The sequence below is a fragment of the Manis javanica genome, chromosome 14 (genome assembly GCF_040802235.1).
Source record: "Manis javanica isolate MJ-LG chromosome 14, MJ_LKY, whole genome shotgun sequence".
Classification (NCBI taxonomy): Eukaryota; Metazoa; Chordata; class Mammalia; order Pholidota; family Manidae; genus Manis; species Manis javanica.
This window is the reverse complement of record NC_133169.1, coordinates 5,806,761-5,833,856: the sequence shown is the minus strand read 5'-3', so window position 1 is coordinate 5,833,856 and position 27,096 is coordinate 5,806,761. Positions and strand designations below refer to the sequence as shown.

The 27,096-nt window shown below is 54.9% G+C and overlaps 2 protein-coding genes across 9 annotated transcripts in view; one reads left to right on the top strand and one right to left on the bottom strand.

Annotated features, from left to right (window-relative positions):
* LOC108405971 (carboxyl-terminal PDZ ligand of neuronal nitric oxide synthase protein) overlaps positions 1-27,096 on the top strand; it is a 251,651-nt gene that overhangs the window by 221,213 nt on the left and 3,342 nt on the right. For 5 of the 7 annotated variants that reach the window (XM_073222112.1, XM_037023722.2, XM_073222113.1 and 2 more), the window contains 6 exons: positions 2,580-2,746; positions 4,203-4,376; positions 7,982-8,023; positions 11,135-11,300; positions 12,611-12,742; positions 26,224-26,509. In XM_073222112.1, the coding sequence (XP_073078213.1) occupies positions 2,580-2,746; positions 4,203-4,376; positions 7,982-8,023; positions 11,135-11,300; positions 12,611-12,742; positions 26,224-26,509 (967 nt within the window). Of the gene's footprint in view, positions 1-2,579; positions 2,747-4,202; positions 4,377-7,981; positions 8,024-11,134; positions 11,301-12,610; positions 18,757-26,223; positions 26,510-27,096 lie in introns of those variants that run through there. The other 2 variants (XM_037023723.2, XM_037023724.2) reach the window with 2 other exon arrangements.
* On the bottom strand, positions 18,893-21,622 carry SPATA46 (spermatogenesis associated 46). Of its 2 annotated transcripts, XM_017662549.3 has the most exons (3): positions 21,484-21,618; positions 20,125-20,238; positions 18,897-19,559 (listed from the first exon to the last, which is right to left on the bottom strand). In XM_017662549.3, exons 1-3 carry the CDS (start codon positions 21,584-21,586, stop codon positions 19,057-19,059), a joined length of 720 nt encoding a protein of 239 aa, XP_017518038.3. In that variant the 5' UTR covers positions 21,587-21,618; the 3' UTR covers positions 18,897-19,056. The 2 variants fall into 2 exon arrangements, with proteins under 2 accessions (XP_073078217.1, XP_017518038.3); XM_073222116.1 differs by lacking the exon at positions 20,125-20,238 and having other exon boundaries at positions 18,893-19,559; positions 21,484-21,622.

Below are 27,096 nucleotides of genomic sequence, written 5' to 3'. Positions count from 1 at the left end.
ACTGATACTCGCTCACCTACTACTTTCCTCATCTAATCGTTGCCCTTCCTCCTCCAGCGGTCTGGGGTCTGCTGTCTGCCAGCCCTTCCTGAAACAGCCAGTCGAGGTCACTGAAGCGCCACCTTGTTAACTGCAGAAGCATTGAAAGCAAGGTGCTGCTGATGCCCAGTAGATTCCTGTCCTGTACAAGCTATGTAATAAATACTTACTGAATAGATGAAAGAGGCCAGCACATGTCTCATGGCTTCTGGTTACTGCTCAGTGTGTCAGGAAACAGTTGAAATTAGTCCCCAAAGTCCCTCTCCATCTCTCCTGAGAAAACACAGGCTTACCTCCCCCTAGCACAACTGGAGCCCATAACGCTCAATCCTGTAAGGTTCCTGATTTTGCCAGAAGGTTTTTAATACCACTTCTTGTCCTCTAGGCTTCTTGAGGCCAGGAAAGTTGCAAGTGCCAGATTTCCTCCCTTGTCTGTGAGGACCTGCACATGACCATTAGCTGTGGGTCCCTCCTCCAGCCCTGCCTTAGCTGCCTGATGTGCTGACGGGCACACACGGTCATCTCAGCCCTCCATGCAATGTGTTCTTTCTGTCCACCCCAGCTTTACCCTCCTGGTCCTAACAGATCTGTTACTCTGCTCATCTCTACCCATCAGCTGTATTAAATCTTTGGGACCTCAAATGTGATCATCAGAGAGCCCACTGGGGACAGGAAGTCTCTCAGAAAGGCATCCCATGGCTTGTGGTACGCTCACTTCGGACCTAGTTTGGGAATTCCGTGAGGACAAGCAGAATGACTGCACAAGTTTACTTATGTATTTTGTGACCCCCTGAAGCAGAGCTGGAACCTTGAGGTTCTCTGCTTCTTCCGGGCTTCCCACCCAGTTATCTCCAAACCTTCTGTGAGTGTAGCTGCTTATCCCTGTCACCAGGATCGCCAGGCGTAGGGGAACAGCCTTGTCCCAAAGCCACCCCCCTGTTTTGCTACCCTGTCATGACCTTTGGTCAGTGTTTATTGAATACCTCCTCTATGCCACATCCTTGGGAAACAAAAGTAGATGAATGAGGCACAGCCCTGACCTCAAGACTGGAAGGGTGGGGGAGGGTAGATAGCCAGGCAGGTCGACCATCACGTGCTAAGTGCATGACAAATGGGTGGACCGCGCTGGGGAACTGGCTCCTCCCGGTAAGTGGTGGACTCTCTGCTGCCCAAACACATGCCCTTTCACCCCATTCCATCCTCCCCAGCATGGCGAACCAGTGCTCGGTTCCCAGCACCATCCACCTGCCACGAGTTGGCCATCAGCCCTCTCTCACTGCTACCTTCCCAGTCACCAAGAAAGTCCCTTCTGGGTGCAGGACGTGGCAGAGAGCAGCCTGCCCCCTATGCCCCGGCCGCTCGTTTACAAAGGAGCAGACGGGCTGCCCTGCCAGGCCATGGCCCAGACCCGTCCTTTCCATTACAGCCCTCAGTGAGGCCATCCCCCAGCTCCAGAGCAGCCAGGACAAGCAGGCATGCTGCCAGCTCTCCGAGTCCCAGGCTTGCTTCCCCAGACCCCTCCCGTGGGTTTGCATGGGAAGACCTGTCAGAACTATTTGTTCTCCAAGGGGGTGAAAGGTGCTCAGAGGACCGAGGGTTGGCTTTAGGATTAGGGAATCAGCTTTCCACTTTTCTTGCTGATGTTAACCTGCTCCATTTTACACTCGGTGCTTGGTCTCTGAAAGCTTTTAAAATCTAAAAGCTTGGTCTCACAAACCTTTTAAAATCTTGCTTGAAAACAGTAATAATGTACCTAATCCCAAATGCAAAGAAAGAAATTTTTCCCTGGGAAATGCCAAGGTGTTGCCAGGTGTCTATGGAATCCAGGAAGTAGGAAGGAACAGGGAATGAAGGAAAATGAGGACTAGCAGGACTTCCGTCCATAGGCTGAGCAGGCGCTGCCTTCCCTGGGGACGGTGCAGTGGGGAGCAGGCAGACACGCCAGAAAAGGGGTGAAAAACCAGTCACCCCGTGTCTCCCGAACCACTGCTGCCTTCCTCCCACAGGCCCCTCTCCCAGTTTCTGCACCTGGGGGCAAGGTCAGGGTCGGGCTCCAGGCAGTGGGGGGCCGATGACGCTGTAGGGCGGGGCCTCAGACCTCCTCATTCTTCAATCTCGGACCTGGGGCCCAGGGAGTGGGGTGACTTACTCCTTGTCTAGCAGCCCGTTGGGGCCTGGCTGGGAAACCCTTACTGTGGACGGCCAGTTCAGGGCGCTCTCCTGGGCCCAGTCCACTCCTGTGCCAAGAGGAGGCCGAGGTGGCTGTCACCCCCTTCTTCCGGGGTCCCCCACACCCTGTCAATGCAAACATCAGGCCGGCCTGGGGAAGCAGTCCCATCCACGTTCAAGGAAATGTCGTTTTATCTTTCTGGACTTTGTAACTGTTAGGGTGGGAATGGATTGGAAGTTCCGTTTCCTTGAGTGAAAAGATGGGTGAAAAGGCTGTGCAGCTGGTGGCATTCCCTTCCCACGACGCCACTGACCACCGAGGTGCTGGGAAAGGAGGGTGTTCTTGGTGCCACCTGCCCTTGTCCCTGCAGGCCGCCAGCTCGCTGGAGCCGACAGGGCCTCCACGGCCACCGCGGAGGAGACCGACATCGATGCAGTAGAGGCCCCGCCCCCAGGGAGCGACCTCCTGGAATTCAGCCGAGGCGTGACCGACCTGGACGCTGTGGGGAAGGAGGGAGGCTCCCGCACTGACGCCAAGGTAGGCGGCGGGCCGGGTGGTCTGCACCAGTGCTGCCTCCTGGGGTGAACCGGGTCACGGCCCCAGCCAGTCCGTGGCCCCCCAGCCCCATGCAGAGCATGTTTCGTTCTCTTTAGCAGGGCCTGGCTGGAGGCTCAGGCGCGGGCACGGGACGTGCCATGTGGCAGGAGACCACAGTGTTCCCTGTGGCGCTTCGCCCTCCGGGGCCCCATCGAGACCTGGTCCCCTTCTTCTCCCTGGAGGCCCTGCCCTTGGTGGCCCCCGTCCCTGCACAATAGCTGTGAAAGGCGGGTCCTTGCATGCCTGCCATCCCCCCCGGGACTTGGCTGAGGGGCAGTTAGTCTGCCTCTCCCACCCCCCACTGTGCACGGTGCGACAGAGCCATGGGGCTGGCATTGGCCCCTTGGAGGTCAGAAGCTGAGAGGCCACCTCAGGTATCATCCACTCCATCCCCGTGTCTCGAGGCTGAGATGACGGAGGCCCCAGGGAGTTCATGATAGAATCCAGACTAAGAAACTAAGAATTTAGACCAAATTCTGACCTGAAAACTAAACAAAAATCCAGAAGGAAAATTCCGACAAATGGCCCTCCACTGTGGTCTCCAGCCAGTTGTCTGTGTCCTGGGCCTCTCCTTCCTCCCCACGCACAGGCGTTTTCTCAGGTGGACACTGTTCATCACAAAGGGAGGCCTGTCCAGTCTGGAGGGCAGTACAGTTCCAAAGCGTCACCTGGTACCTTCTCTGGGGCTGTTTGTCCTGTGCGAGTGGCAGAGCCCTGTCCTCGGACGCTGGCTCTTGCACGTGAAAGACGGATGAGCAGCAGAACTGCCAGAAACAAAATGCGCGTGCCCGCAGAGGGGTCTGTGCATAGTAGAGGCCGCCAGGGTGAAGGCATCCAACTATCCAGGGAGACGGCGAGGGGCAGAAACCGCTTTCAGCTAACAGAGGATCTGTCCGGACCATTCTGTTTGAAGGTCCCCTGTCCCCCCTGGTGGCTGTCACTGTGGGAAGTGGCTGGGGTGGGCTGGGGCCGCCCCAGGAGACACACGGCAGGCCTTGGGGAGGGAGTCCTAGGGCGCAGCGGAGTAAAGGGGTAGCTGCCTTCTTCCTGTTCTCCTGGTGGGGAGGCAGGTAGCCGTGGCCCATGGAAATAGATCCCCCTAAATCCAGAGCTTCAGGTAACGACAGCATGGCACAGTGGGCAGTGGTGGGCAAGAGGATGGTGCAGGCTGTCTGTCTCGTTACTGACGTGTCCTGGTAGGGTTGTCAGCCGATCCCCAGCTCAGGAGGTCACTTCGCCTCCCTCCGAGGGCCCTGTCCGTGTCTGTGGAGGACACGGTATGGCTGACCCTCGGTTCCCAGTGGGCCACCCCACCCCCGCGTGTGCACGCTGCGTGTTGCAGAGAGGCCCTGTAGCAGCTCTGCCCGGGGTCATCCCAGTCCTCTCTCCTCTCCAGGCCCCGCCGCACCCCCAGGAGCCCGTGCTGGCCGCCTCGCCCAGGATGCTCCTTCCCGCAGCCTGCTCGAAGCCCACGGGCGCGGGGACACCGCTGTCCACCCACCACCAGATGCAGCTCCTCCAGCAGCTCCTCCAGCAGCAGACGCAGCAGACGCAAGTGGCCGTGGCCCAGGTTCTCCTCAGCCTCCTCCCCTCCTCGCAGGCTCCACCCTCATGGGCTTGACGCTCCTCCCCTAGCCGGGGGCTCAGGGCAGGTTCAGCGCCTAGGGAGCCGCAGGGCTTGCTCATGCTGTTGGGTCGGGGCTTGTTGGGGGTGAGTGGGGGCGGCGGGAAGGGGAGAGGCAGTGGATGTGGTTGAACGGGGCAGAAGTGTCTTGGTTCCTGTGGAACCCCCGCTCTGAGCTGGGCTTGGCTGGCTTGGCTGGATGTTGGTGGACAGTGATGTGAACTTGGCTGAGGACTCGGGTGCGCCCAATTCTACCCCTCCTCTCCGGCCTTATTCTCCTGGCGTTTGGGGTGGGAAGGGACGCTCTCGGACGCAGGACAGGTTGATGTTGTGGCGACTGTCTTAAAAGAGCCTTGACACCTGAATTTGCGCCCAGCACCCTTGCAGAGACTGCCACCCCGGCATCCCAGCGGCCTGTCCGAACAGGTTTCCACACCTCCATTAGTGATCTTCTCATTGCAGGCAGGATTTGATGCCATCCTGGCCTTAGCAGTCATCATAATGGAATTTAACCTGCAGGAACTTAGATGTAGTATTTGAACTGCAGTGGGAAGAACTGGCGTAGCTCTTGGGAGCAAAGCATTGTTTGAGTCCCAAAGGGTTCCTGTTGCTGACACTTTGTAGACCTGATTTGCCTCGCTGCTTTTAGTGGGATCCTACTTGCTTTCCCTGGAGGGCTTTGTGTTTCACATCGTCCTTGAAACTCACAGGTCTGAGCTTCACCTTCACTGGGACAACCAGTAATGCTGAAGATACATCCCTTGAAGCATTTAAAGGCTGAATCCTGACCTAAGAGTCAGAGACACCTGGGGGGGGGGTAGATGAAGACAGGAGGAGGGGCCTTCGGGCTGGGAGTGTCAGTGAAAGGTCTGGAAAGGCGCTTTGCACACGCACACGGGCATTCTCACTCCCTTTGACCAGACTCTCTGAGGTTTCTGTGCTCTACAATGGTGGGGAGCAGATTCTCCAGGGGGCACTTATTATTCCCACTGTTTCTTCTGCTTATTCTTATGACCTCCTGGCAGAGAGATCACCAGACAAAGCCGTCCTTTCCAGTGTGCACCTTGAGGGAGCTTCTGGCAGTTAGAGCTGGGTCTGGGGCAACTTGGGTCTTGACAAAACCTTATAACACGTTTTCACAGCGGACCTGGGCCTGAGGCACAAGGCCTCTAAGAGCCAGTTTTCCAAAGAGTGGAACCTGCCGGGCACGGCTCCTTGATGTTTCTTAAAAATTCTGACTGTGGAACAAACGTGTGCTGCTAAGAGGATTTACAAGTGTTCCCTAAACAGCAACAAGAAGAAGTGTCCTTAATGGTTTCTTATATTTTGGGGGAAAAAAATCATTGCTGTTTGTCTCCTAACAGAGTTCATCTCTAGTTAGTGACAGCGTGGTGGTCCCATGCACCTCCTCCGCTGGTGAACGCTGGCGGGAGCTCCCAGCCTGGGGCCCTGTGCGACTCACATCCCTTCCAGAAGTTCCCACTGAATACAAATCCATTCTCTGACCTGAATACTTTCCTCTTCTAGCATATCAATTGCCAGTAATTATTATTTATCTAAAAATGGGCTTGGTGCATATTCATGATTATCAGGGAGGCATTTGAATTTGACGTCGCTAGAAAGACACTACTTGCAAACGTATGCCCTCCACAGCAAGAGTGTTGTGGCCGCGTAAGGCAGCCTTCCGCCTGCAAAGCCACCAGGCCCTAAGTGACCTTGGGTTTATCACAAAGTGGTTCTCCAGGACAGAATCAAGCATCTGTCCAGTGGGACGTCACTGCCCTGCTCCCATTATAATTGCCTCTCTTGTGGAAGACAGAATGTGGGGGCGGGGGCAGGAAGGAGTGCGGTGCTTGCTCCAACCACTTATGCAGGCTGGGCACCCTCAGCCTCTGCCTTGGGATCTGCTGATTATCATTGGTGGTGCCCCGGTTGAGCCTCGGTTTGGGCCGTGACGTGATTGAAAGGCCACCACGGGGTGCTCACGTCACCCGTTGGTGAGTTGGCTTGAGTTGGTTGTGGACTTCCAAAATCTTCAGGTTGGACAGGACCTGGAGGCAATCAGGCTTCTTGAACATCCTCTCCTCCGCCTCCCCTTCCACCCCGTAAGCTGTCTCGGCCGCCTTAGGTTGGCATCTCCTTCGCTGCCCAGGAACGCAGCAGAGGTCTGTGGTGCCGCTCAGCCCTTCTGCTCCTCTGCACTCCAGGTGGATTCAGTCCTCAGCTGTCCTTTCCTCATGTGCTTCTCTGCACACTCCTGGCCCTTCCACTCTGTCTCATTTGACCCAAGGGTTTTTTATTAGTATCCATATCTTTGGGTGAAAACAGTTATATCAGATATGTAGGTGGATTGACAGATAGGTCTCCCTGGTGTCTTTGACACATGCCCAGTAGATTAAGTCTGCTGTCCCTGGCTTCTCTGCTCGGTAGGATTGATTTCAGTGTCCAGCACTAGGTCAGCTTCCACTTGTTCTGTCAGACTCGATTGCCACCGAACTTCAAGGTTTCTGTCTGTCTGCGTGAAAACTACCAGCAGTCAGAATTTCAGTGGATAATACTGAGACCTCAGCATGGCAGGTGGGAACTCATTTTCCTTTTCCCTGGGAGCATCCGAGTCCCCAGGTGGCTCCTGGGAGGAGCTATGGACAAAGGCAGTTTCTTGCCAGCAGCGCTCTTGGGATCCCTGTTGCGTTATTTATGTCCCCTCCCTGCTACATTTACTCTCACAGGTCCATTTCGTTCTACTGTTACTACTGGGACGAGGCTTAGATCTCTTTCCTGGTGTTCTGATTTGGTCTCAGACCTCAAGACCTCTCCCAGCCTCTCCCTAAATTGGTTCAGAGCTGGTCTGGAAAGGGCCTGCCTGGTCTTAACCATACATGCCCAAAGGTGGTGTCCAGCCAACTCTTAAGCAGTTCTAATTCACCTCAGCGTGTAAATAGTGAATATTCAAGCCCTGTGACCATTTTGCTGACCTAGCATGAGGCTTACCTAGCTGCACTAGCTTCCTGCTTTTAGATGGACCAGAAGTTCAAGGGTGTGAACGAATATAACTAATCCTTGAACCAAAGCTGGGCTGTAGCTGGCACCTGCATGGCCGTGGGCAGGGCCTGTAGCTCCAGAACTGATCTGGGCACTGCGGCTGACTGGCAGTGGTTAATTGTGCCAGATTCCTTCACAGTTTGCCAATTCCTGTCCTAGCTCGTGAGAGAGATGAGAGCACATTGATTGCTATTTAAAGATTTCTCCTCTACCTGCTGCCGCTTGGGTTTGTTCTACAACCAAGTGATTGGTTACTTATGCTTTGCAATTGTGTGTGCTGTAGTTAGAGGCACAGGCTAGAAACACTCTGCCCCCCATCCCCAGGCCCTAGATTCAGCATCTGTCCCTGTGGCTTGTCCCAGTCCCCGGCACCCTTCCCAAGTCCCTGTGCCTTATGCATGCTGAGACAGCGCCGCCTGCCTCTGCTTGTCTGTCTGGTGTGTGTGGGGGCAAATTGCTCTGGTTCTCTCCACTGCCATTTCCACGTGCCTGCTGCTCCCTCACTTCAGCCTGGCCCTGCCCCCACCTCTCACGGAGGAGCTGGAGTCCAGGCAAGTAGGCTGGTGAGCGAGTGGGCAGTGGTCTGGTGTTGCTGGGTGGGGTGAGGGTGGGTGTCGTTTTCTAGAGCTGGAGGGTGTAGGGTTGGCCTTCGGCAGAGAGCCCTCCCACCCACTTCATCTGTGACTGCAGTAGTTGCAAAGCTCCAGAAGGGAAAAGCAAACTCACACCTTTTCCGAAATTAACATGGCCTACCTTTGCTAAAGGTATTTAATTCTTTAATTAAGAAAAATTTTCAGAATACAAATAAATATCTCACCTGGTTGGAGGAGGAGGAGGCAGGATCCACTCCCATTGTACAGTTAAGGGAGCAAGCACACAGCTATAGCAGCCTGCCCCCTGCCAGGGCTGAAAAGAACGCTCGCCGCCTCCTTTTCAGTGCTTCAGGGCCAGACCTACGTATGCAAAACACGAATAGTTAACTTGCCTCAAATTTAAAAGAAGTCCAGGCTGCTTGTTTCCACTTGGCCTGGTTTGGGTGTTCCCGTGGCACAAACTGCCAGAGCGGGAGGTCTGAGTCTTATGCCGATGCCACGCTGGACGGCCACAGACACAGAAGGGCCCAGTAGCTCTGGTCTCATCAGCGGCAGCAGCCTGTGCTTTCGCATTCCCAGGGTTTGAAAACGCCTGGAATGTTACAGCCCTGCAGTGCAGAGCCAACATTCTTATTTCATCTGGACCAGGAACACTCAAATTCAGGAGCATTTTCTCAGGGCACTTTGGGCCGGCAGATCTGTGAAGGAAGCCTTTGGTTCCAGGTGGTCTTTTATGCAGGACGGTCTTCCACCGCCGGTACGTCTTGGAACCTGCAAAAGAAGCTCCCAGCCATTTTTTTTCTCCTGGTTTCTGCAGGCGGGTCCTCGTCTTTTGGTCCCCAGTTCTAGTTCTCTGACTTCACAGTGGGAGTCTAGGGATTTTCATCAGGGAGCCCTTGGCACATGGCGCCTGGAACTCACCCCTGCATCCATTTGGAATCATAGACCCTCTGAATCTCTAGGCTGCCCTCCTGGCTGAGAGATGGAGAAAGTGAACAGACTCAGACTTCCAGCCCCTGGTCCACTGCTCTCCAACGGCCTATTCTGTTGGGATGTTCAGATGTGGAATGCCGGTACCTGAGTCTGTAGTGTGTGTGCAAGGAGCCCTCCATAGATGCCATTTAGTGGCATGCGGAATTCCCTGCTTTCTCTGTTTACATGCATTGAAAATTTTGTTCCACATTTATAACATTTCTGTTTTATTCCAAAGGAAATAGAAACAGGATAATTAACAATTCTGTCAGCTCAGTAGATTCCTTTCAATGGTGTTCTGACGATAAGTTTATATTAGTCACAGATGAAGGGTTAAGGGTGGCCCTTCCTCTGGGGGCACTTCTGGGGGCTTCCCAGAACAATTGTCCTGTTCTTCAGAACCAACAGGATTTGGGGGACTCTTGGGTGAAATACCTCCATGCCTCAGTTTCCAAGGAAGACAAAAGCTTAAAGCTGAATAGTCATCCATGTTCTGATATCCAGACTAAATTATTACTGCCCCTGTTCTCAGCCCCCTCTAGTTCTTCCCTTAGTGTATATGAGGCTGCAAATGACGCCAATATCTTGACCAAACTATCAGTTCTGTCCTTAGCAGCACCTTACGGAGGACAAATTTAGATCCCTCCTGTCCCCTGCCCCCTGGGGAAAGACAGCCCAGCCACGGGGGCCTCTAATGGAAAGGGGTAACTGATTTCCTTAGTAGCCCCACTTCGTTAGGTTCAGAGCTGACTGCAAGGTCAGGTCCTTGGGTCTGGGCAGGTCGGAAGCGGCTGCACCCAGACTAGGTGTCTCCATTGCTGGTGGCTGGCAGGGACAGACACTGGGCTGCCGGGTCACTTGGTCAGGCTTGGCCAGGCAGTGAGCTGGACATGGTCTTTTACTCCCTGGTAAGATGTGAATCTCTTGGGAGCGAACTGCCCTTCAGCAGTCCAGAGCGTTTGCTGTCTGAGCCAGAGAGGCGGCTAGCTCCCCCAAATCCCCTTTCTCCACTCTCCTCCACTCCGCGATCTCCCTGTCCCGTCCCAGTCACCTGACTGTGTCTTTATGCACACGTTTGGGGCCAAGAAAACCCTTTTCCACAAGCTGCCGTGGTTCAGACCACCACATTCAATAGCTCCTTCTCTTCAGAGACCTTCTGAAACTGTAACGAAGGCCCCTTTATCCACCTCTAGCCAAGGAATCACACGTGTGAATGCTGTTATTACCTGTGGCTCAGTGTCCTCCAGCCAGGATCCTGATATAATCGCCCCACATCTCCTCCCCCTGAGTTTTATCCCCGCTCCCAGTTACACACCAGGAACAGACACCGCTGGCCCCAAGCATGTTGGCTGAGCCAGTGCCAGCCGCTCTGCCGGAAGAGGGTGCGAGAGTTGATGGGGGTCCGCTCCTCACAGAGGGTGGCTCTGTAAACTGTTCACCTTAGCTCTTTTGGGGTTTTGGACGAGCCCTTTTATGAGTCAGTCAACAAACATCTGACCCCATCAGGTATGAAGCCGGGACCTACTGCCATGGGAAATAGAAAGGGAGTGGACGATCCGGAAAGGAAGCTGACACCCACAGACATGGAGAGGCAGGCTTTATTATGTCCACCTCACTGATTCAGGGCATATGCAGGGCTTCTGTTTCCATGTTTGAGCATGAGGATGGGGGCAGGAGGGATTATATGGGGGTTTTCTGTGACGCTATTCTAAGTTTAGTGGGTCAGTATGTCAGTTTTCATTCATGGGTTTTAAAAGACAAGATGAGACACAAGTATGTCCCTGGACACAGCAGTGTTGTGTGAACAGCCAAAGGAGTTCTGGCAGGAATGGAGTGCCAGGGTGGGGCCCTGAGTGAGTGACATGTCACAAGCCCTCACAAGACAGACAAAGTCAAGACAGTGACCCGGCTGCTTCGGCTTCTCCGAATCACAAGCCCAGGTGCCCCTTTTGCCCAGGCAGGGCTCCTTCATCTTGAATCGAACCCAGAAGTTGTGTTCGGTCCTGGCTGCCCACCAGCGACTCTCATTTGCATTCATGTCCCTCTTTCCTCTCTGTCCTGTTCCCTCTGCCCCTCTGCCTCTCCTCCTCTCTGCAGGTTCACTTGCTGAAGGACCAGCTGGCTGCCGAGGCTGCGGCACGGCTGGAGGCCCAGGCTCGCGTGCACCAGCTCTTGCTGCAGAATAAGGACATGCTGCAGCACATCTCCCTGCTGGTCAGGCAGGTGCAGGAGCTGGAGCTGAAGCTCTCGGGCCAGAACGCTAGTAAGTGAGGGCCCTGCCCCATCTTGCCTTCTGGAAAACACATGTGGAGGCTCTGGGAAACACATGTTCCTTGCCCGAAAGCTTTGGGGTGTTTTATTGGCCCCTGAGCTGCCCTGGTATTCTAGCAGAAAACAAAGGCATCTTTGTCCCATCCATGCACTTCATAGGATTACACGATGTCGGGGCCAGAGAAGGTCTTGGCTGCCTTCTAGTCCAGTGCCCAGACTCGACCTTGAGTGTCCCGGGAGTCCTGCCGCGTGGTCATCCACTCTCCTCAGTGGGGCCTTGGGCCCTCCAAATCCTAGGCAGCCCATTTATTAGAGGGCTTTTCCAGTTGAAATGTAAGCACCTGTGGTATGAGATGCTCTCTGAGCCTGCGGGAGGCATTGAACTACCTGTGGGGTGACAGTTTCTGCACTCCGTACTTCACGACTGTAGCGTGGAAGAGGCTGGTAGTGGTAGACCTACTTAATGAGTAAGGCAGAGGAGTAACTGGCCAGTTAGCCCTGCCGCTCCCTGGCAGAGTTGCCTGGCTCCCGCCCGAAATGCCTGCCTCTTGGCCAGCCGCCTCCAGGTGAGGGCGGCTGGGGCGGGGCGCTCCCACACCTTCCTCCTGAGCTGCTCTGCGTGCGGTGTGATGTTTTCAGTGCGTGGGCTGTGGACCAGCGCATGTCCGCTGGTTATCTCTTGTGCCAGATACTCCGATAGGATTCCATGTACATGATCTGAGCCCCATAGTGGTGATGTTACGCACATTTGACAGATGAGGAACTGGACGCAGAGAGGTTAGGTGACTAGCTCAAAGGTAAAGGACTAGCAAGGTGCGGAGTCGAGATTCAAACCCAGGCCCAAGTGCAAAACAAATGCTTTCCTTGTTGTTCCAGTAGTTCCCCAAACTATCCCATAAGGTTTTATTTGTTTTAATGTATATTCCCATGTCCAAACCGCAGAGATTATACATCATTAGATCTGGGCAGGGCTGGGACACTGCATTTGTAAAGCGCCCCAAAAATATGGATGGGGAACCCCTACCCTTCCCCACTACAGAAGCCTGTCTGAGTATTTATTTTTGTTTAACAACCCCTGCCCTATCCAATTCATGCCAGTTTACACGGTTGGACTAAAAGCTCTGGCATGCTTTCAACGCAGCCCCCTAGGGCTGTTTCCCTCCCCACACCCCTTCGGAGGCCTGTCCCTGGCACAGTGGGGGGCAGGACCGGGCGGAAGCAGAACCCCCGAGGGGTGGTCGGGGTGGCGGCCCCCCACCAGGCCGGGCTGACGCGGCCCCCTGTCGCCCTTGTCCCCCGCAGTGGGCTCCCAGGACAGCTTGCTGGAGATCACCTTCCGCTCCGGAGCGCTGCCCGTGCTCTGCGACCCCGCGACCCCCAGGCCGGAGGACCTGCCCTCGCCGCCCCTGGCCCCGCCGGCGGGCAGCCCCCTAGGTAGGCGCGAGCGCCTGGTGCGGCTGGAGTGCTTCCGCTTCCTCCCGCCCGGGGACACCCCGCCGCCGGCCCCGGGCGCCCCGCTGCTGGGCGGCCTGGAGCTGCTCAAGTTCCGGGAGTCCGGCATCGCCTCGGAGTACGAGTCCAACACGGACGAGAGCGAGGACCGCGACTCGTGGTCGCAGGAGGAGCTGCCGCGCCTGCTGAACGTCCTGCCGCGGCAGGAGCCGGGCGACAGCCTGGACGACGAGATCGCCGTGTAGGGCCCGGGGCCCAGGGCGCAGGCGCGGGGCCGGCCGCAGGGTCGGCGGCTCCCGGGAGCATCGGGGTCTTGCTCGGAGGGAGAAGCGGGGGGAGTCGGGTTCCCGGTGGGCCACAGCGGCGGGAAGGGCCGGGCCCTCCGGAGCCGCGCCCGGGGTGCCGCCCAGAGGCCCCCGCCCTCCCCGTCTCCGTGGTCCCGGCCCCGAGGGGGGCCGGCGGTACCTTCCCAGGGACTTGGAGGTTGCATCCCAGGATGCTGACCGCCCTGGGAGACCCTCCGCCTCCCGGCCCTTGCGGAGATGCTTGGCCTCGGATGGCCAGGGCAGCCTTGCCAGTGTGAGCGTGGGATGGGATGTGTGCCTCGCGTTGGGCACCCCTTCCGGATCCCCGCAGCGGGTGCTGGCTGCTGCTTCAGAAGAGACTAGGAGTCAGGACGGCGTGCAGGCCCTTGCGGGGAACGCCCGCGGGGAGGACAGCCTCTGCTGCCACCCGTCCTTAGGACCGACTGCTGCCCGCCAGCCCAGCCCGTCCACACGGAGGCGGGGAAGTGGCCCCCTTCCGTCCTTGTGTCCTGCCTCAGGGGCTGGGCCAGCTGAAGCTTCTCTAACACTCGCCTCTATGAAAGCCTCAGAGACCTAAAGCCCCCGAGCCCCCAGCCTTACCTCTCAACCTGTCCCTCCCCTGGGCAGTGGCCAGCTTTTACTGCAAGAGGGAAAAAGCAAGCAAACACAGGCTAGGAGCTGAGACTGCTTATGTCCGTGCCACAGCCACTGTCCCCTTTGCCCCGTCTGTGGGTGCAGGCCTCGATCTCACCTGTCACTGTGCCACGTGTCAGTCCCTTTTACCATCCAGGCGCTGCCTAGAGTCAGTCCCCCGGCACAGTAGGCTGACGGTTACAAGGACAAGTTCCTTTCACTCCCGTAAGGCCAGAAGCGGCTGTTAACATTTAAAGATGCTGAAGACAGAGCTGAGATACCCTGGCATTGTGTGTTGGGGAAATAAGTCTTCATCCTGGACCACAAGCTACAGGCCCAGACTGCAGTGTGATTTCAGGGCCAGCTGGTAAGGATGGGGTTGCTCCAAAGTGGAGTCCTTCAACCCTGACTACGCTTTACAATTTATGCAGATGGAAGTGCAGCCCTTTCCTTATACATTTGGGTTTCTTCGAGACAAGAAAGTCCACATGAGGGGAAATCAATGCAGCTTTATGTTAGCCTGCCTTGGTGCACTAGGGTGTCAGTGGATGGATGTGTGTGTGTGAGAGAGAGAGAGAAGGTGCATACGTTATGTCTGACTTGTGAGAGGGAAGGAAATCGGGATCTTTATAGAGTGTTTGGGTCAACAACAGATTTGTGTTCTTTTCCTAATGTGCATTTAGTTGCAGACGGGTGGTTCTGTTGATTGTGATATATTTTCTAATTAACCACTGGGAGTGGATCCAGATACACGGGGGAGGGAAGAACCGGGAAAGTGAGAAACTGAAGGAGTGGTATCAGGGTCCAGTTTTTGGCTGAGCCTCACTGGCTTACAAAATCCTGACCCGGGTCCCTTGGGTGGCATCAGTCATTCCTCTCAGGTCATTAGGCTTTTGGGTGTCCAGAGGAGAGAAGGGCCGGCTTCTCCAGGCCCACTGCCTGCAAACAGGAGCTGAGGATCCTGCCGGAGGCCAGTGGATTAGGTGCATGGAGTGTGGTAGGAGAGGCTTGTGTGGGGTGCAGTGAGGAGTTGGGGGAGGGCGGGTGGAATAGTCCCTAAAAGGTCTTTAAAAAGCTTGCAGAGGGCAAGGGGGAGGAAATGAAGGTTAAGGAGTTGCAGCCTAGTCATCTGTACTGCCGACGTGGGACCCAGTCGAGGCCCTTGCCGTTGAGTGCTCTGTGGTGGTTTCCCCTGCCTCCGCCCATCCTTTGGGCCACACCTTTTGGGGTGTTCACGCCCCCACCCCCCCGGAGCACTGGTTCGTGTATCTGGCATCTCCCCAGTGTGACCCAAAGCAGCACACGCTGGCTGTGTGGAGATGGGAGGCCAAGGACAGATCTAGGGGCCTGAGAGGGTCCCCAGCCACTGGGCAGGAAAGACCTGATTTCCCGGCGATGTCACCCTGTCCTTTCCCGCCTTGCTTCTTGCTTCGCTAGCTCTGCTGTCCTCTTCTTCTTCCTTGTACTCTGCCCTGTACGGAGGACACAGGGACACCAGGGGCACCTACCAGGGTGGCAGCTGCCCCAGGTGGCAGCAAACTTTGGGCAGTGAGGCCGGCACAGGTGTGGAGCCAGGAGGGCGCTTCTCTGCGCAGGACAGACTGCCTGGTGAGGTGACAAAGACTCTCCTGCCCCTGCCCCTGTCCCTGCTCTCTGCAAGGCCCCATGGCCTCCCCTCTCGCAGCTGCTTCTGTTTAGTTGTGTCCCTTTGATTGACTCTTTGCCTGACTGTGTCCTCCTGACCCTCTACTTCTTCCTGAAACTATTTTGTGTCATTAACTCTGTTGGATCAACTCTCTGGGCAAAGATTCTGTTCATGTAAGTGCACTTACTCCATGGATGTCGTCACTAGTCTGGTGGCTTTTTGCTAAATAAACCTTTCTTATTTCTAAAAGCTTTTCCATTGTCTCTTCTTGCTGCTTCTGGTCCCCCCACTCCTTCCTTCTCACTTCCACCCCCCACGTCCCCAGCCAGGTGGGATCAGCTCTGGGCCACGCAGTTCTCAGGGGTGAGGGGTTTAGAAAGAATTTTCATATTTCCCCGGAGAGTTGGCGAAGGGGGTGCTGTCAGTGGCTGCTGATATAGACCAGTCTTGCAAGATCAGGCTATGCTGTGGTTCTTATCTGGGGACAGTCTGCTTCCCCAGGGGATGTTTGGCAACATCTGGAGATGTTTTTGGTTGTCCCAACTCGGGGAGGGATGCGATTGGCAGGTAGTGGGTGGAGGTCAGGGAGGTTAGCTGCCCGCAGTAGGGACTTAGCCAGCACAAATGGTGGTAGCGCTGAGGATGAGAATCCCTAGTCTGGACCCATTTTTTGAGACTCCACGTCTTTTCAAGCTCCAAACATTATTGGAATACAAGGCAATAGAAGTGATTTTGAGTGCTGGAGAAAGTCCGACATCATAGATACAGATATTTGCAGATATAACTAAGATCCTCCAGATGGTAACATTTCACTGATTCCCTGACTGTCTGAAATACGTAGTTGGTAGGATTGTGAATGGGCCCCATTCCAGAAATGTTGCCCTGTAGGTAAAACAGGCTCCTCCCACCCCTGCCTGGAAGGGTCGTGGTGCCACTGCAACGCAGCACAGCAGAGAAGTCTTGGCTCACTGGGGTGTGGGCGTTCCCGACAGGAGGAATTAACAGGGCGGGATGCTGGTCAAGGAGAGGGTGTTGGCGGAACAGGCGTTGCAGGATCTCGCAAAACCCACACGGCGGAACCCAGATTACTTTGGCCAGAACTTTTAGCAGTTTTGAGGCAGAGGGTTTGTGAAGCCTGATACTTTGGCCCAGGTCTGAGGGGAAGTTGGGAGGGTCAGATTAACCCAGTTCACATGCCCTCTGCCCTTTTCTGGCTGGGTAAACTGAGCCTCATTTTCTTATCTGTAAAATGGATGAAATGCACCAGATAAAGCCATAATGAAGAGCATATGAGGTCGCCTTTTGCGAGCGCCCAGCAGAGTGCCTGGCAGAGGCCCTGGGCACAGCACAGCTCGCCTTCCAGTTGACGGGAGTCGGTGGTCATGCTTGTGCTGGGTGTGTTTCCAGCTGCTATGAGACGCTCAGAACTCTGTAGAAGTTTCTGGGGTCATAATGATGCTTCATTAAATGTGAAGGGTGGAAGCACCTTGTCCTCAGGGAGAAAACACTAAGCACCTGCTAGGCATCCCTAGGCATGTGCTGTGACCCTTGGGCTCAGTGCCGGCCGTTGGGGGGCTCTTCCCCCTCTCTAGTGTGTGCTGTGCTATGATATCGGATACCCTGGGGGAGAAGCCTAGACAGAGTGTTTGAGACCAGAGGAGGCAGTTCCTCTCCTGGTTCTCGCATGGACCACGGTGAGCAGCTTCACTGTGCCCCACCCTTTGTGCTCCCCTCCATGGGCTCCCCCAAGAGCCCCATCAGGGGGGCTCCAGTGCCTGGTGACATGGGTAAGAAGTCTGCCGGGACTCAGGTGGCTTTTATGGAACTAAATATATGCCCAGAGTCATTCGTCTGCTTCCTGAATGAACCAGGTCCAGGGAGGGGGTATCAGGGCGGCCTAGAGACCACCCCACCCCAGAGGTGACAGGGCGGGACCCTGCCTGTCCTGGCCCAGCTGGAGCTTGCAGTCAAGTAGATTTTTGGACTCGGGGCAGGTGGGGGGTGTGGAAAGAGCTGGGTGAGGAGCAGGGGATGGGCTGCAGGGCAGGGAGTGGCTCGGTGGCATGGGACATGAAGGGCTTTGAGCCCCGCCCCTCTCACAGAAGACCCCGATGGTCTTTTAGCAGGACAGTGATAAGCAGAAGCTGCTCTAAACCATGGGTTGGCTTTGGAAAGACTGGCCGTCTGACCTCTGGAAGGGAATGGGGAGCTCCTCCACCCCAGCCTGGTGGCCAGCAGTAGGGGGCAGAGACCAAGGAAGGGTCCAGGGTCCCTGAAGGGAAAAGCCCACTGCGGTGAGAGGGCCCGCTGAGTTACTGGGCAGATGAGCGATAAATAAGGCCATCAAGCACCCACGTCTTCTTCCTTTTTCAGAAACCACATGATGGGCAAAGCCCATGTCCTGCATCCCTGGTGCTCGCCCAGTTTTCTGGGTCAGAGTTGGCAGTGAGGCCTGCTCAGAAATGTAAGGGTCAGGGCTGTCTGGTGGCACACGACTTGTAATAGGAAACGGTTTTGTTGCCCAATTTGACATGACTCAATGCAGCCATGTAAAGTTGCCCCCCCGGGTCAAAAATGATTCTGTTCTGCTTCAGCAAGAGATGCCCCTTCTGAGTGAAGGATTGAGGTGGAGGTGGGGTGAGGTGGGGTGGGCCCAGGTGGGCCCAGCCCTGTTTGCCTCTTTACTGCCTTACAGGAGCAGGCCGTTCTCCCTATTCCACCCTCAGAAGATCTAACATCCAGGCAGCTTTTAGACTGCAGAGATTCTGCCAACAGGAAAGTGCATTCAGCCCTCCTCTCCTGGTCTGAGCCCCCGCCCTGGGATCGGGCAGGGACTAGTCACATCCCCCGGGTGTGAGCCCCTATTGTGGGGTCAGGCAGGGACTGGTCACATCCCCCGGGTGTGAGCCCCTACTGTGGGGTCAGGCAGGGACTGGTCACATCCCCTGGGTGTGAGCCCCCGCCGCGGTGTGGGGCAGGGACTGGTCACATCCCCCGGGTGTGAGCCCCCGCCACAGTGTGGGGCAGGGACAGGTCACATCCCCCCGGGTGTGAGCCCCCACTGTGGGGTGTGGCAGGGACAGGTCACATCCCTCCGGTGTGAGCCCCCGCCATGGTGTGGGGCAGGGACTGGTCACATCCCCTGGGTGTGAGCCCCCGCCGCAGTGTGGGGCAGGGACAGGTCACATCCCTCCGGTGTGAGCCCCCGCCGCGGTGTGGGGCAAGGACTGGTCACATCCCCTGGGTGTGAGCCCCCGTGTCACCCAGGGACCAACAGGAAGGCCAGGGCTCCGGGCAGTGACTCTCATACTTGAGTTGCATCAGAATCACCTGAAGGCCCGGTTCCTTCACAGATGCTGAGCCCCCAGAGTGAGTAGGTCTGATGGAGATTCTAACACATTCCCAGGGGAAGCTGACGCGGCTCATCTGCCTCACTTTGAGAACCACCATCTTAGAGGATATTCCCAAACTTCAGGTTTTGTCTGTAGAAGCGGAGGGGATGGGGGGCAGGGAGAAGGGGGTGGTGTTGCTGGGCAGCTCTTAGCCAGAGGGGAGTGGGGTGGGACCAGAGGCTGGACGGCAGGTGACCTCACACTTGGTAGAAGGCTGCAACTAACTTTGGTTGATTGACATCTCTCTGGAGACACGAATAGGCTTCATCCCCAATTTATCTGAGCTGCCAACTAACAGACAGCTGCTGCCAGCAGGTGGGACTACTTGAAGGCCTGGCTGCTGCCCCCGGAGGGCGTGTCCCCAGGCCGCGCCCTCCCCTTGGCCCAGTAGGCCTTGAGCTTGCGGTAGTGCACCCTGCAGCTGAAGCCCTCCTTGAAACCCCACTTGACGTGACTCTTGAGGGAGTGCAGGGTGGGGTACATGCGGCAGCAGGCTGCGCACTTGTAGCCGTTCTGCTGGACCTGGTACCACTTGGAGGCCATCAGGATGTCCTGGGTTGTGATGGAGTCCCCGGGGTCCTGGCCGTGCCTGGATTTCTCGGTGGCCCCTCGGGGGCAGGGGTTCTCTGCGGAGGAAGAAGACGAGGGGCTGCTCCTGGCCGGGTCCTCGGGAAGGCGAGGTCTCCCCTCGGGGAGGCCGTAGGTCTCCAGGTGGCTGCCTTTGTCCGTGCAGATGAAGTAGCTGTACGGGGAGAACCAGGGCCGGTAGATGGCGCAGTTCCGCCTCAGCTGCTCCCCGTTCTGAGGGTCTCCCAGGACGCCGTCTGCAGGGGAAAGGGCTGCATGTCAGCTTCAGGGGGCTGGAGGCCGTGGGGAGGAGCAGACTGGCAGGTGGGCTGGTGTGACACCAGGTTGCCTCCACCCCCTGCACTGCGGTCCTGGGAGCCGGAGAGGGCAGGGCGGGGCCGCAGTCTAAGGCGCAGTGCCCTCCTGCTGCTCGCTTTTCCTGCTGGCCCAAGGGGCAGTGTGGGTAGACACTCCCCTTTGGTGACTAGGCTGTGGCATCTGTCAGGCCTGCCCTCCCTGCAGACACGTTTCCTCTGCCTCCTCTAAGGGTAGACAGGTGGCTCGGCGCACAGCCAGACCTCTGGCCTCCGACAGTCCCTCTTTCCTCCATCACTGGGGTGGCTGTTTTTCCAGCCTCACTATCTTCCTGCACCAGCCCACTCAGGCAGAAAATGCTCTTCATACCAGCTTGAGACAGGACAAGAGAAGCAGGGGACCCCCCAGGCCTCCGAAGGGCCAGAGAGGAGACTCCTGGGGAAGGCAGGGGGCGGCCTCTGAACTCCCCAGCTTTTCACACATGTCCACTTGGGGCCAGAGCCTCACCTGGTAAGAGCACCGTGTCACGCACACTGTGCCAGACTGCCCTGCCGTGGAACTGCCGTGGCAGGGCCTGAGCTGGGCTGGACGCCTCCACCAGAAACACAGTCTTTGTGATGTCTGGGTTAGAGAAGAAACGCTCTGGTGAGCTGAGCAAGCTTGGTAGTCCTCTTCTCAGGACTCCCCAAGACATACCTAGGGGCTCAGCCTTGAAATTTTAAGACATTGCAAGGCCGAAGCAAAAACAGTGACCTCTCCTGAGCACGCAGACAGGCGGACCTATCTGGCTGGCATCCTGGGGAATTCAGGAAGGGCACTTTCATGGAGACCTGAGAGCACGCCTCTCCAAAAGACAGTTTAAGAGTTGCATACCGGAAAGAAGACAGCTTTCTGCCTGGCCTGCCTCTCGACCTCCCATAGCTCACTGTGTGTGTGTGTGTGTGTGTGTGTGTGTGTGTGTGTGTGTGTGTGTGCATGCTCGTATGTGCTCATGTGTGTTCGTGTTCGTGTTCGTGTTCTGCCTGGCCCCCAACCTTCTGCAGCTCAGTGTCTGTCTGTCTGCAGAGCCCAGGGAAGGGAGTCTGCTCATGGGCTGCGTGGCCATGTCACATGGTTCCTTCGAGGGCCAGAGGCTGGTTTCTCCAATGGCAACATCTCCCACCTAGTTGCCTGCCACCCCCTGCATGGCTGCTAATGCTGGATAAAAAGCCGACTTACCTCAATCCCAGAGCAGTAGCTGCTCTCAGTTTGGGAAACAGACATATAAAATTGTCCTGTGTATAGGCACGTGGATGTTCAGAATAACCTGGAGAGAGCTATTGCTTAAACTTTACTGTGCACTGGAATCACCTGGAGATCTAGTTAGGCAGATTTTGACTCAGCGGCTCTGGGATCAGCGTGACACCCCGCATTTCTGACAGGCTCCCAGGTAATGCTGATGTTTGGGCCAACAGGCCATACTTGGAATGGGAAGTCATCAGAGCACCCAACTGTCCATGCGCACCCATCAGTTATTCTGCTGAACCCAGCAGGTTCCTGCTGTTGGATTGAGAAGTCTAGATCTTCTCCAGCTTGTCGGACAAAACGGCTAACACCAGCACATACTCCACACAGACAGACTGACACCTTGAGATGTCACGTGGATTCTAGAGGAAAAACTTGACAGCCAGTGTCTCCCTCATTCTTTCCTTGCCAGAAATGAGTAAGCAGCAGGAACTACTTACCAAGAAAGCAGAATTTTGAAAAATCATTTTCTCCCCATGTATAATTTGACTTTCTCACTAAATCGTGCTCCTCTAACATGATCTGGTAGAGTACTCAACTGAAACTTCAAAAAAAAGAAGACCTCATGGCCCCCAAATTTACCTGGCAAGCTGGTGCCATGTGAAGACATAATGTTAGGGAAAGTGCTCAGGACCGAGGAAGAGATTTGAGGTTCAGAAATGCTAAGGAGAGAGAACTTCTCCATATTTCTGCTCTAGTGTGTGGAGATCATAACCTGCTCCCAAGACTCTGGTTGGGTTGTCCGGACAATAAACATTCTGAGCAGGTGACAGCATAATGTCACATGATTCCACTCACCAGCTGGGTCATCCCTTTCAAAGATGGATAGAATCCATCTCGATCTTTAAAGATTATTATTTTGGACTTGCGGTTCCTCAGTGGCCTGCTTTGCGAACATCCCCAAAGAATGAAGGCTATTAGAGATACATGGCAGTGATGGGATCTGTCTGCCTTGCTTAGTTCCTTAGAGTCACTTTTTTGTGTCATTGCTGTCAGCACCCCCAGTCCTGGAAACCTCTGCCCTCTCTGAATACCCACCATGCTTTGCTTGGCCATTGTCTGCCTTACCTCTGCCACCGAATGTTTTGGTTATTTCACTTTCTGTTCTTTGGTTTGCAGTATTTTCTTTGGAAATAAATTTCAAACTTACGAAAATTTACAAAAATAAGATTAGTACAGAGGACATGCATATTCCTGGCATCCAGATTTCCCTGTTAATTTTACCTTTATCAGTTACCTCCCTCCATCTCTGTGTGTGTGTGTGCATTTTTTTTTTCTGAGCTACTTGAAGGTAAGTTACAAATATAATGCCCCTTCATGCCAAATACTTCACTGTGGACTCCTAAGAATAGGGGCCAGATACTGTTTTAAATGGTTTGTATTGTCTGTTTTTTTTAGCAGTTGACTAAAATGCAAATGGTGGCTTGCTTAACACCATTTTGCTCACTATAAGCAATTTTCTGGGGAGACTATGAACTTGAGTGGCAAGGGTGCCTCTTTGCCCCTCTTTGGTAAATCAGCAGCCTAGTGCACAAAGGGATGTGGAATAAGGATATAGGATGTTAATGCCACGTTGAAAATAAGATGAAGATGTTCATTCTCTACAATCCCACAGGTGTCAACTAAATGCATACAGTGAGTTAGATCTGCACTATCGTGGGTGTGTTTATGCCGTGGGAAAGGTCTGTCCCCCTGAGTAGCAGTGGGCTCATCTTGCAAGTGTGCGAAGCGATGTGGGCAAGCTTCTGCATTTGAGAGCTGGAGTTGTCTTGGTGTCTGTATTTATTCACAGCACTTAAACATTTGCAGAACAGTGTGAAGAATGTGATTTCCTCATGTGCTTCCCCCCTAGCCTGGTTTCGGACGGTAGAATGAGTTGGAATGTGAATTGATGTCATATGTGTCGGTAACTTTGAGGGTGTCAGCAGTTTGATCTGGCCATCGTGGGGTAGAGAAAGGCCTTGGGTCTGGGAGGCAGCGTGGGGGTTCTAATCCCTGTTCTGCCATCAGCTCCCTGTATGTTATTAGGCAAACCTCTCTGCCGCCTGGTTTCCCCCTTTGGTTAATTTAGACAGTTGGAGTGGAAGAAAATCTTCCCGCTCTAAAAACCTAGTGATTTACATGTGTAAGTGAGACAGCAGGGAAATGAGCGATGCGTCCAGGATCCAGAAAACTGAGGTGCATCCTACCTTGGCCCATTGGCATCTTCCCACTGCCAGCTAGGAACTTTGGGTATACTTCATGGAAAGGGGGCTCCAAATGTTGGCAGAAATATGGCCAGTCGCATTAAAGTGGCTATTTGTAGAGTGTTTTAAACACAACCCTGTGTTGGTTTAGTTACTGAAAAGTTTATGGGAGCCTGGCCATCCAGGGTTTGTCACACTCCTGGTGTCAGGGCTTCTGTCTTCACACTATATCCTCGTGGTAGGTTGTTACTGGAGGCCCGGGCAGGAGGTGACACTCCCAAAGTGATGGGTCACTACATAAAATGTCTCTCTCTCTCGTTTGTTTCCCACCTGCTTTCCGAGCTCCTTTCTCGGACAGGTAAGATACCGTCTTTCTTATGAATGATGCTCCCCTCTGCTTGGATGTGTGCATGTTGCAGGGTGCTGTTGGGAGGGCCACCCACCCAGCCGGGCTCCAGCCATCCTTCTTTCCACCATCGCCATTATTTTCTAAACCACCAAGCCTCTAAGTCTCGGGGAAGGCGGAGACGACAGTGTGTGGATCTTAATTAATGCCATAAGCGGGAGGGGCTCACAGCACATCCCTTGGATGTGGAGATGAAGGAACCCCCAGTTAAGTCCCACTTTGGAAAGGACAATTCCTCCTGGACTGACCTCAAGGGTCCCTACAGACCTCTCCCAGAGGGGGATTTTGAGTGGCTTTTGTAATAGACAAAGGCTCGGAAATTGTTTCTCTACAGTGTCAGCCCATAATGCAGTCAGTTTCTAAGTATTCATATAAAAAGCCAATTCTATTAAACTAACTTATTAAATGCCCACTGTTTAGCAAGCCCTGTGCAGAGCATTATAGAAATAAAAATCACTGAAGATGCTACCTCCCCCGAGGAGCTTACCACTTTCTTATAGAGACAAGGTATGTTTACCAGAAGGACTTAGAGAATTGTAAAAAGTTTAAAGAAGGGCTATTTTCAAATTAAGAACTTGGTGTATACATTCTGAAGGGCAGAGAGGAAGGAGTACAGGGAATATAAAATGGTACATAATACAAAAGTTGTATGTTTATTAGTATGTGTTTTTAAAATAATCATAAAAGGGGTTCCCAATTCACAAATCATTTTAACAGGTGTTTTTGGAACTTTTATTAGAAATGAGTGTGTCTGCTCTGAAATTTCACTTTAAACTAATAAGGAAACCATCATGGAAATATCTGTGCCAGGAAATAGGGTAAAGGGATGGGCATTTGCCTTCCCTGGTGATACCTCTCTTGAATATTCACTCTGGTTGCATGGTGGCCCAAATACTTTCTCGTTGAGGGGGAAATGAAATGCCTTCGTTTCCAAGGGCTTCTCTGCCAATTTGCAGATTTTATGATAAAAGAAAAATTAGAGGGCTGTGGGACGTGACAGGGAAGTCACACCGAAGTGGATAACATAGCCCGAGCCTCTCTCGGGAGAAGAATCAGGAGCCGATGACCATGTTGTAGGCGGGCCGGGAACCCCTGCTAGTGGGAGGGGTCTTGCTTGGTGGTGCTCATCCTGCACATGGGCTGGGAGCGGTTGCAAAGGTAAAAAGTGGGGGGTTCGTCTGCAGGGGGGATTCCTATTCTTCCCACAACTTCTGCCCAAGATCTTTACTAGAGTATGGCTTCTCTAGATAATTGGCTCAGAAGGGGTGCCTCTGCTGAAACCACAGTGAAAGTAATGTTCCCCCAAGCCCAGGACTCAGCAGCGCCGGGCAGAGAGAACTGCCTTATGCAGAAGTGCAGCAAAACAAAAAGACATGCTAACCTCAGTGACTCTTAGGAAGGGTCACTGAGAAAATGCCCTTAGCAGAAGTAACAGCAAGGAGAGGCATCTGTGACCACAGAAAGCCTCATCTTCCCCCGGGTTGAAAAAGTAGCTAGAGTGGTTGGTGAGACGGAACCTCAAGCCCACCTCCAAGGCCCCAGAGTGGCTGTGGCTACCTTGGACACTGAGCTGGCTTTCCGGGCGGGAGCGTGTACCGACAGCATGGCGTGGCTTAGAGCCCTGAGCTCTGGCTGTTGCAGCTACGAGGCTTGGAGCTACAATCTTGGCCTCTGCAATTTTCCGTCAGCAAAATGGGTTGGGCAATTCAAGATATTTATTGAGCACCTACTGTGTACCCCAGACCCAGGCTAGCTGTTCAAGATGCAAAGATGAATGAGACATGGCCTCTGCCCTGCAAATGCTTACAACCTAGTGGGTCTATACCCAGCCCTTTGAGTTAATCGTTTGAGCCCAAGAAAGGCCCCCGGGAGGGACTGTCTACAAGGTGTATGTAGGCCGCTGTTCCATGGTCCAAGGCAAAGCAGTAGAAGAGCCATGGGTTTTGGGTGCGGAAACCTGCGTTCTGGTTCTGGTCCCCTCCCCACCCCCGGTCAGTGGCTCTGTGACTGCAGGCCCAGCAGTTGGTCACTCTGAGCCCAGTGGTCCTCACCTGTGCACAGGAGCCCTACCTGCCCTGCCTCGCTAGCTGTTGTGCAGACGGAACGGGTACGTGTTCGGTTCCCGCTTCATCTTCCTTGGCACGGAGCATGTGTCTGTTGGTGTGAACCATCTGAACCCCTACCTGGCATGTCACTGCATACAACTGACCTGTTCTTAGTTCCCCCTCAGGAGAAGGGAGCCACGGCTGGCCTATTTCTCCACGTGGAAAACGTGCTACATCGGTGTCTTTCCAGTGGGTAACTTACAGCCCCAGGCCGCCTCCTCCAGCTCGTCCCAATGCTTTTGTCAGAGGCTTCGGCATGTGTGCACCCCAGCATAAAAATGCTGTATTTCATTGCTTCCTTACTCCAGCGGGCTTGGTGACCCCAAAGTAAGGGTCAAGCCTGGAGTCAAGGAGACAGGTTTAAAGGGATCAGTTATGTTAAAGTTTATGGTTAGTGTTCATCACTGATTACCTTGGGTGGGGGCAGACCTAGAATTTCCAGCCCCACCTCCCCTGGGGTATATTGGATTGGAAGGCTCGGGAGTGTCTTTGCCTTCCCACTCTTGAATATTTCCAGAGCCTTATGGAGTTGTGGGCATGGGGTAAGGAGAGGACAAGCAGAGTGAGAGAGCCAGAGGCCCCACTGCCCTCTACTCACCGTCTCTGTCTTCCCCTTTGTTCCTAGTGGACCATGGCATGTTTGAGAATCTGAACACAGCCCTCACTCCAGAGCTCCAGCCAAGCTGCCCCTTCCCCCGCCTGTCCAGGCCGGCGGCCCCCAGCTCTGGAGCCCCGGGACTCCGGGTGGGCAGCAGCCAGCATCTCAGGAGCCTGGGTAAAGCCGCGGGGGCCCAAGTTAACGACTTCCTGCGCAGAAAAGAGGCCTGGAGCCTGAGCGGTGTGGGCACGATGGAGGTCAACAAGACCGCGGGGGCCCTGCTGGCCGGCGGGGCTGACCTGGGGGACGAGAGGTGAGCACATCCCCATCCCCCGACACGCCCTCGACTCTGTGCACCCCCTTGATCAGACCTGGGGCATCTCCAGCAGAAAGCCACCCCGAGAAGGGACGTGAGGGTGTCCTGGGAAGAAGAGCTGTGGGTTGGGCCACGCAGTGGGTGCTGGCCCCGGCCTCGTGACTGCAGTGCCCTCCCGTGCTGGCACCACCGGCCGCCCGCTGCATGGCTCTGTTTGCCCAGCCTTAGCCCAGCCGCCCCCCAGGTAGAGGACATTGTTTCATTCTGCAGATGGTGCACGTTCAGGGAGGTACTGTAAGGCGCCTCAGGTCACAGTTAGCAGTTGGTGGGGCTGGATTCCAACCCGGGAGTTGCCCAGAGCTCTGGGTGCACTGACACCCAGCCACCCTGTGAGCTGCTGCCCGAGCTGCGGGCAGTAGAGAAGCCGTGAGAACCAGGGTCCCTGCTGAGCAGCCTCCCCAGTCCTCCTGCCCCCAGGGTCTTGACAACCCTTGGGCTCCTGAGGTGGTCGCACCCCTGGCAGGGCTCCCTGTTCGCCGGCACAGAGTGTTCCTGCTCTGATCACCGGGCGAGCACGTGGCAGG

Excerpts from the sequence above, each read along its gene's own strand:
- SPATA46 (XM_017662549.3), bottom strand. The coding sequence starts at position 21,586 with ATGGAGAAGTTCTCTCTCCTTAGCATTTCTGAACCTCAAATCTCTTCC. Across the intron at positions 20,239-21,483 it reads ACATGGCACCAGCTTGCCAG|ACATCACAAAGACTGTGTTT; the intron begins GTAAATTTGGGG and ends TCTCTAACCCAG. Across the intron at positions 19,560-20,124 it reads TGACACGGTGCTCTTACCAG|ACGGCGTCCTGGGAGACCCT; the intron begins GTGAGGCTCTGG and ends TTTCCCCTGCAG.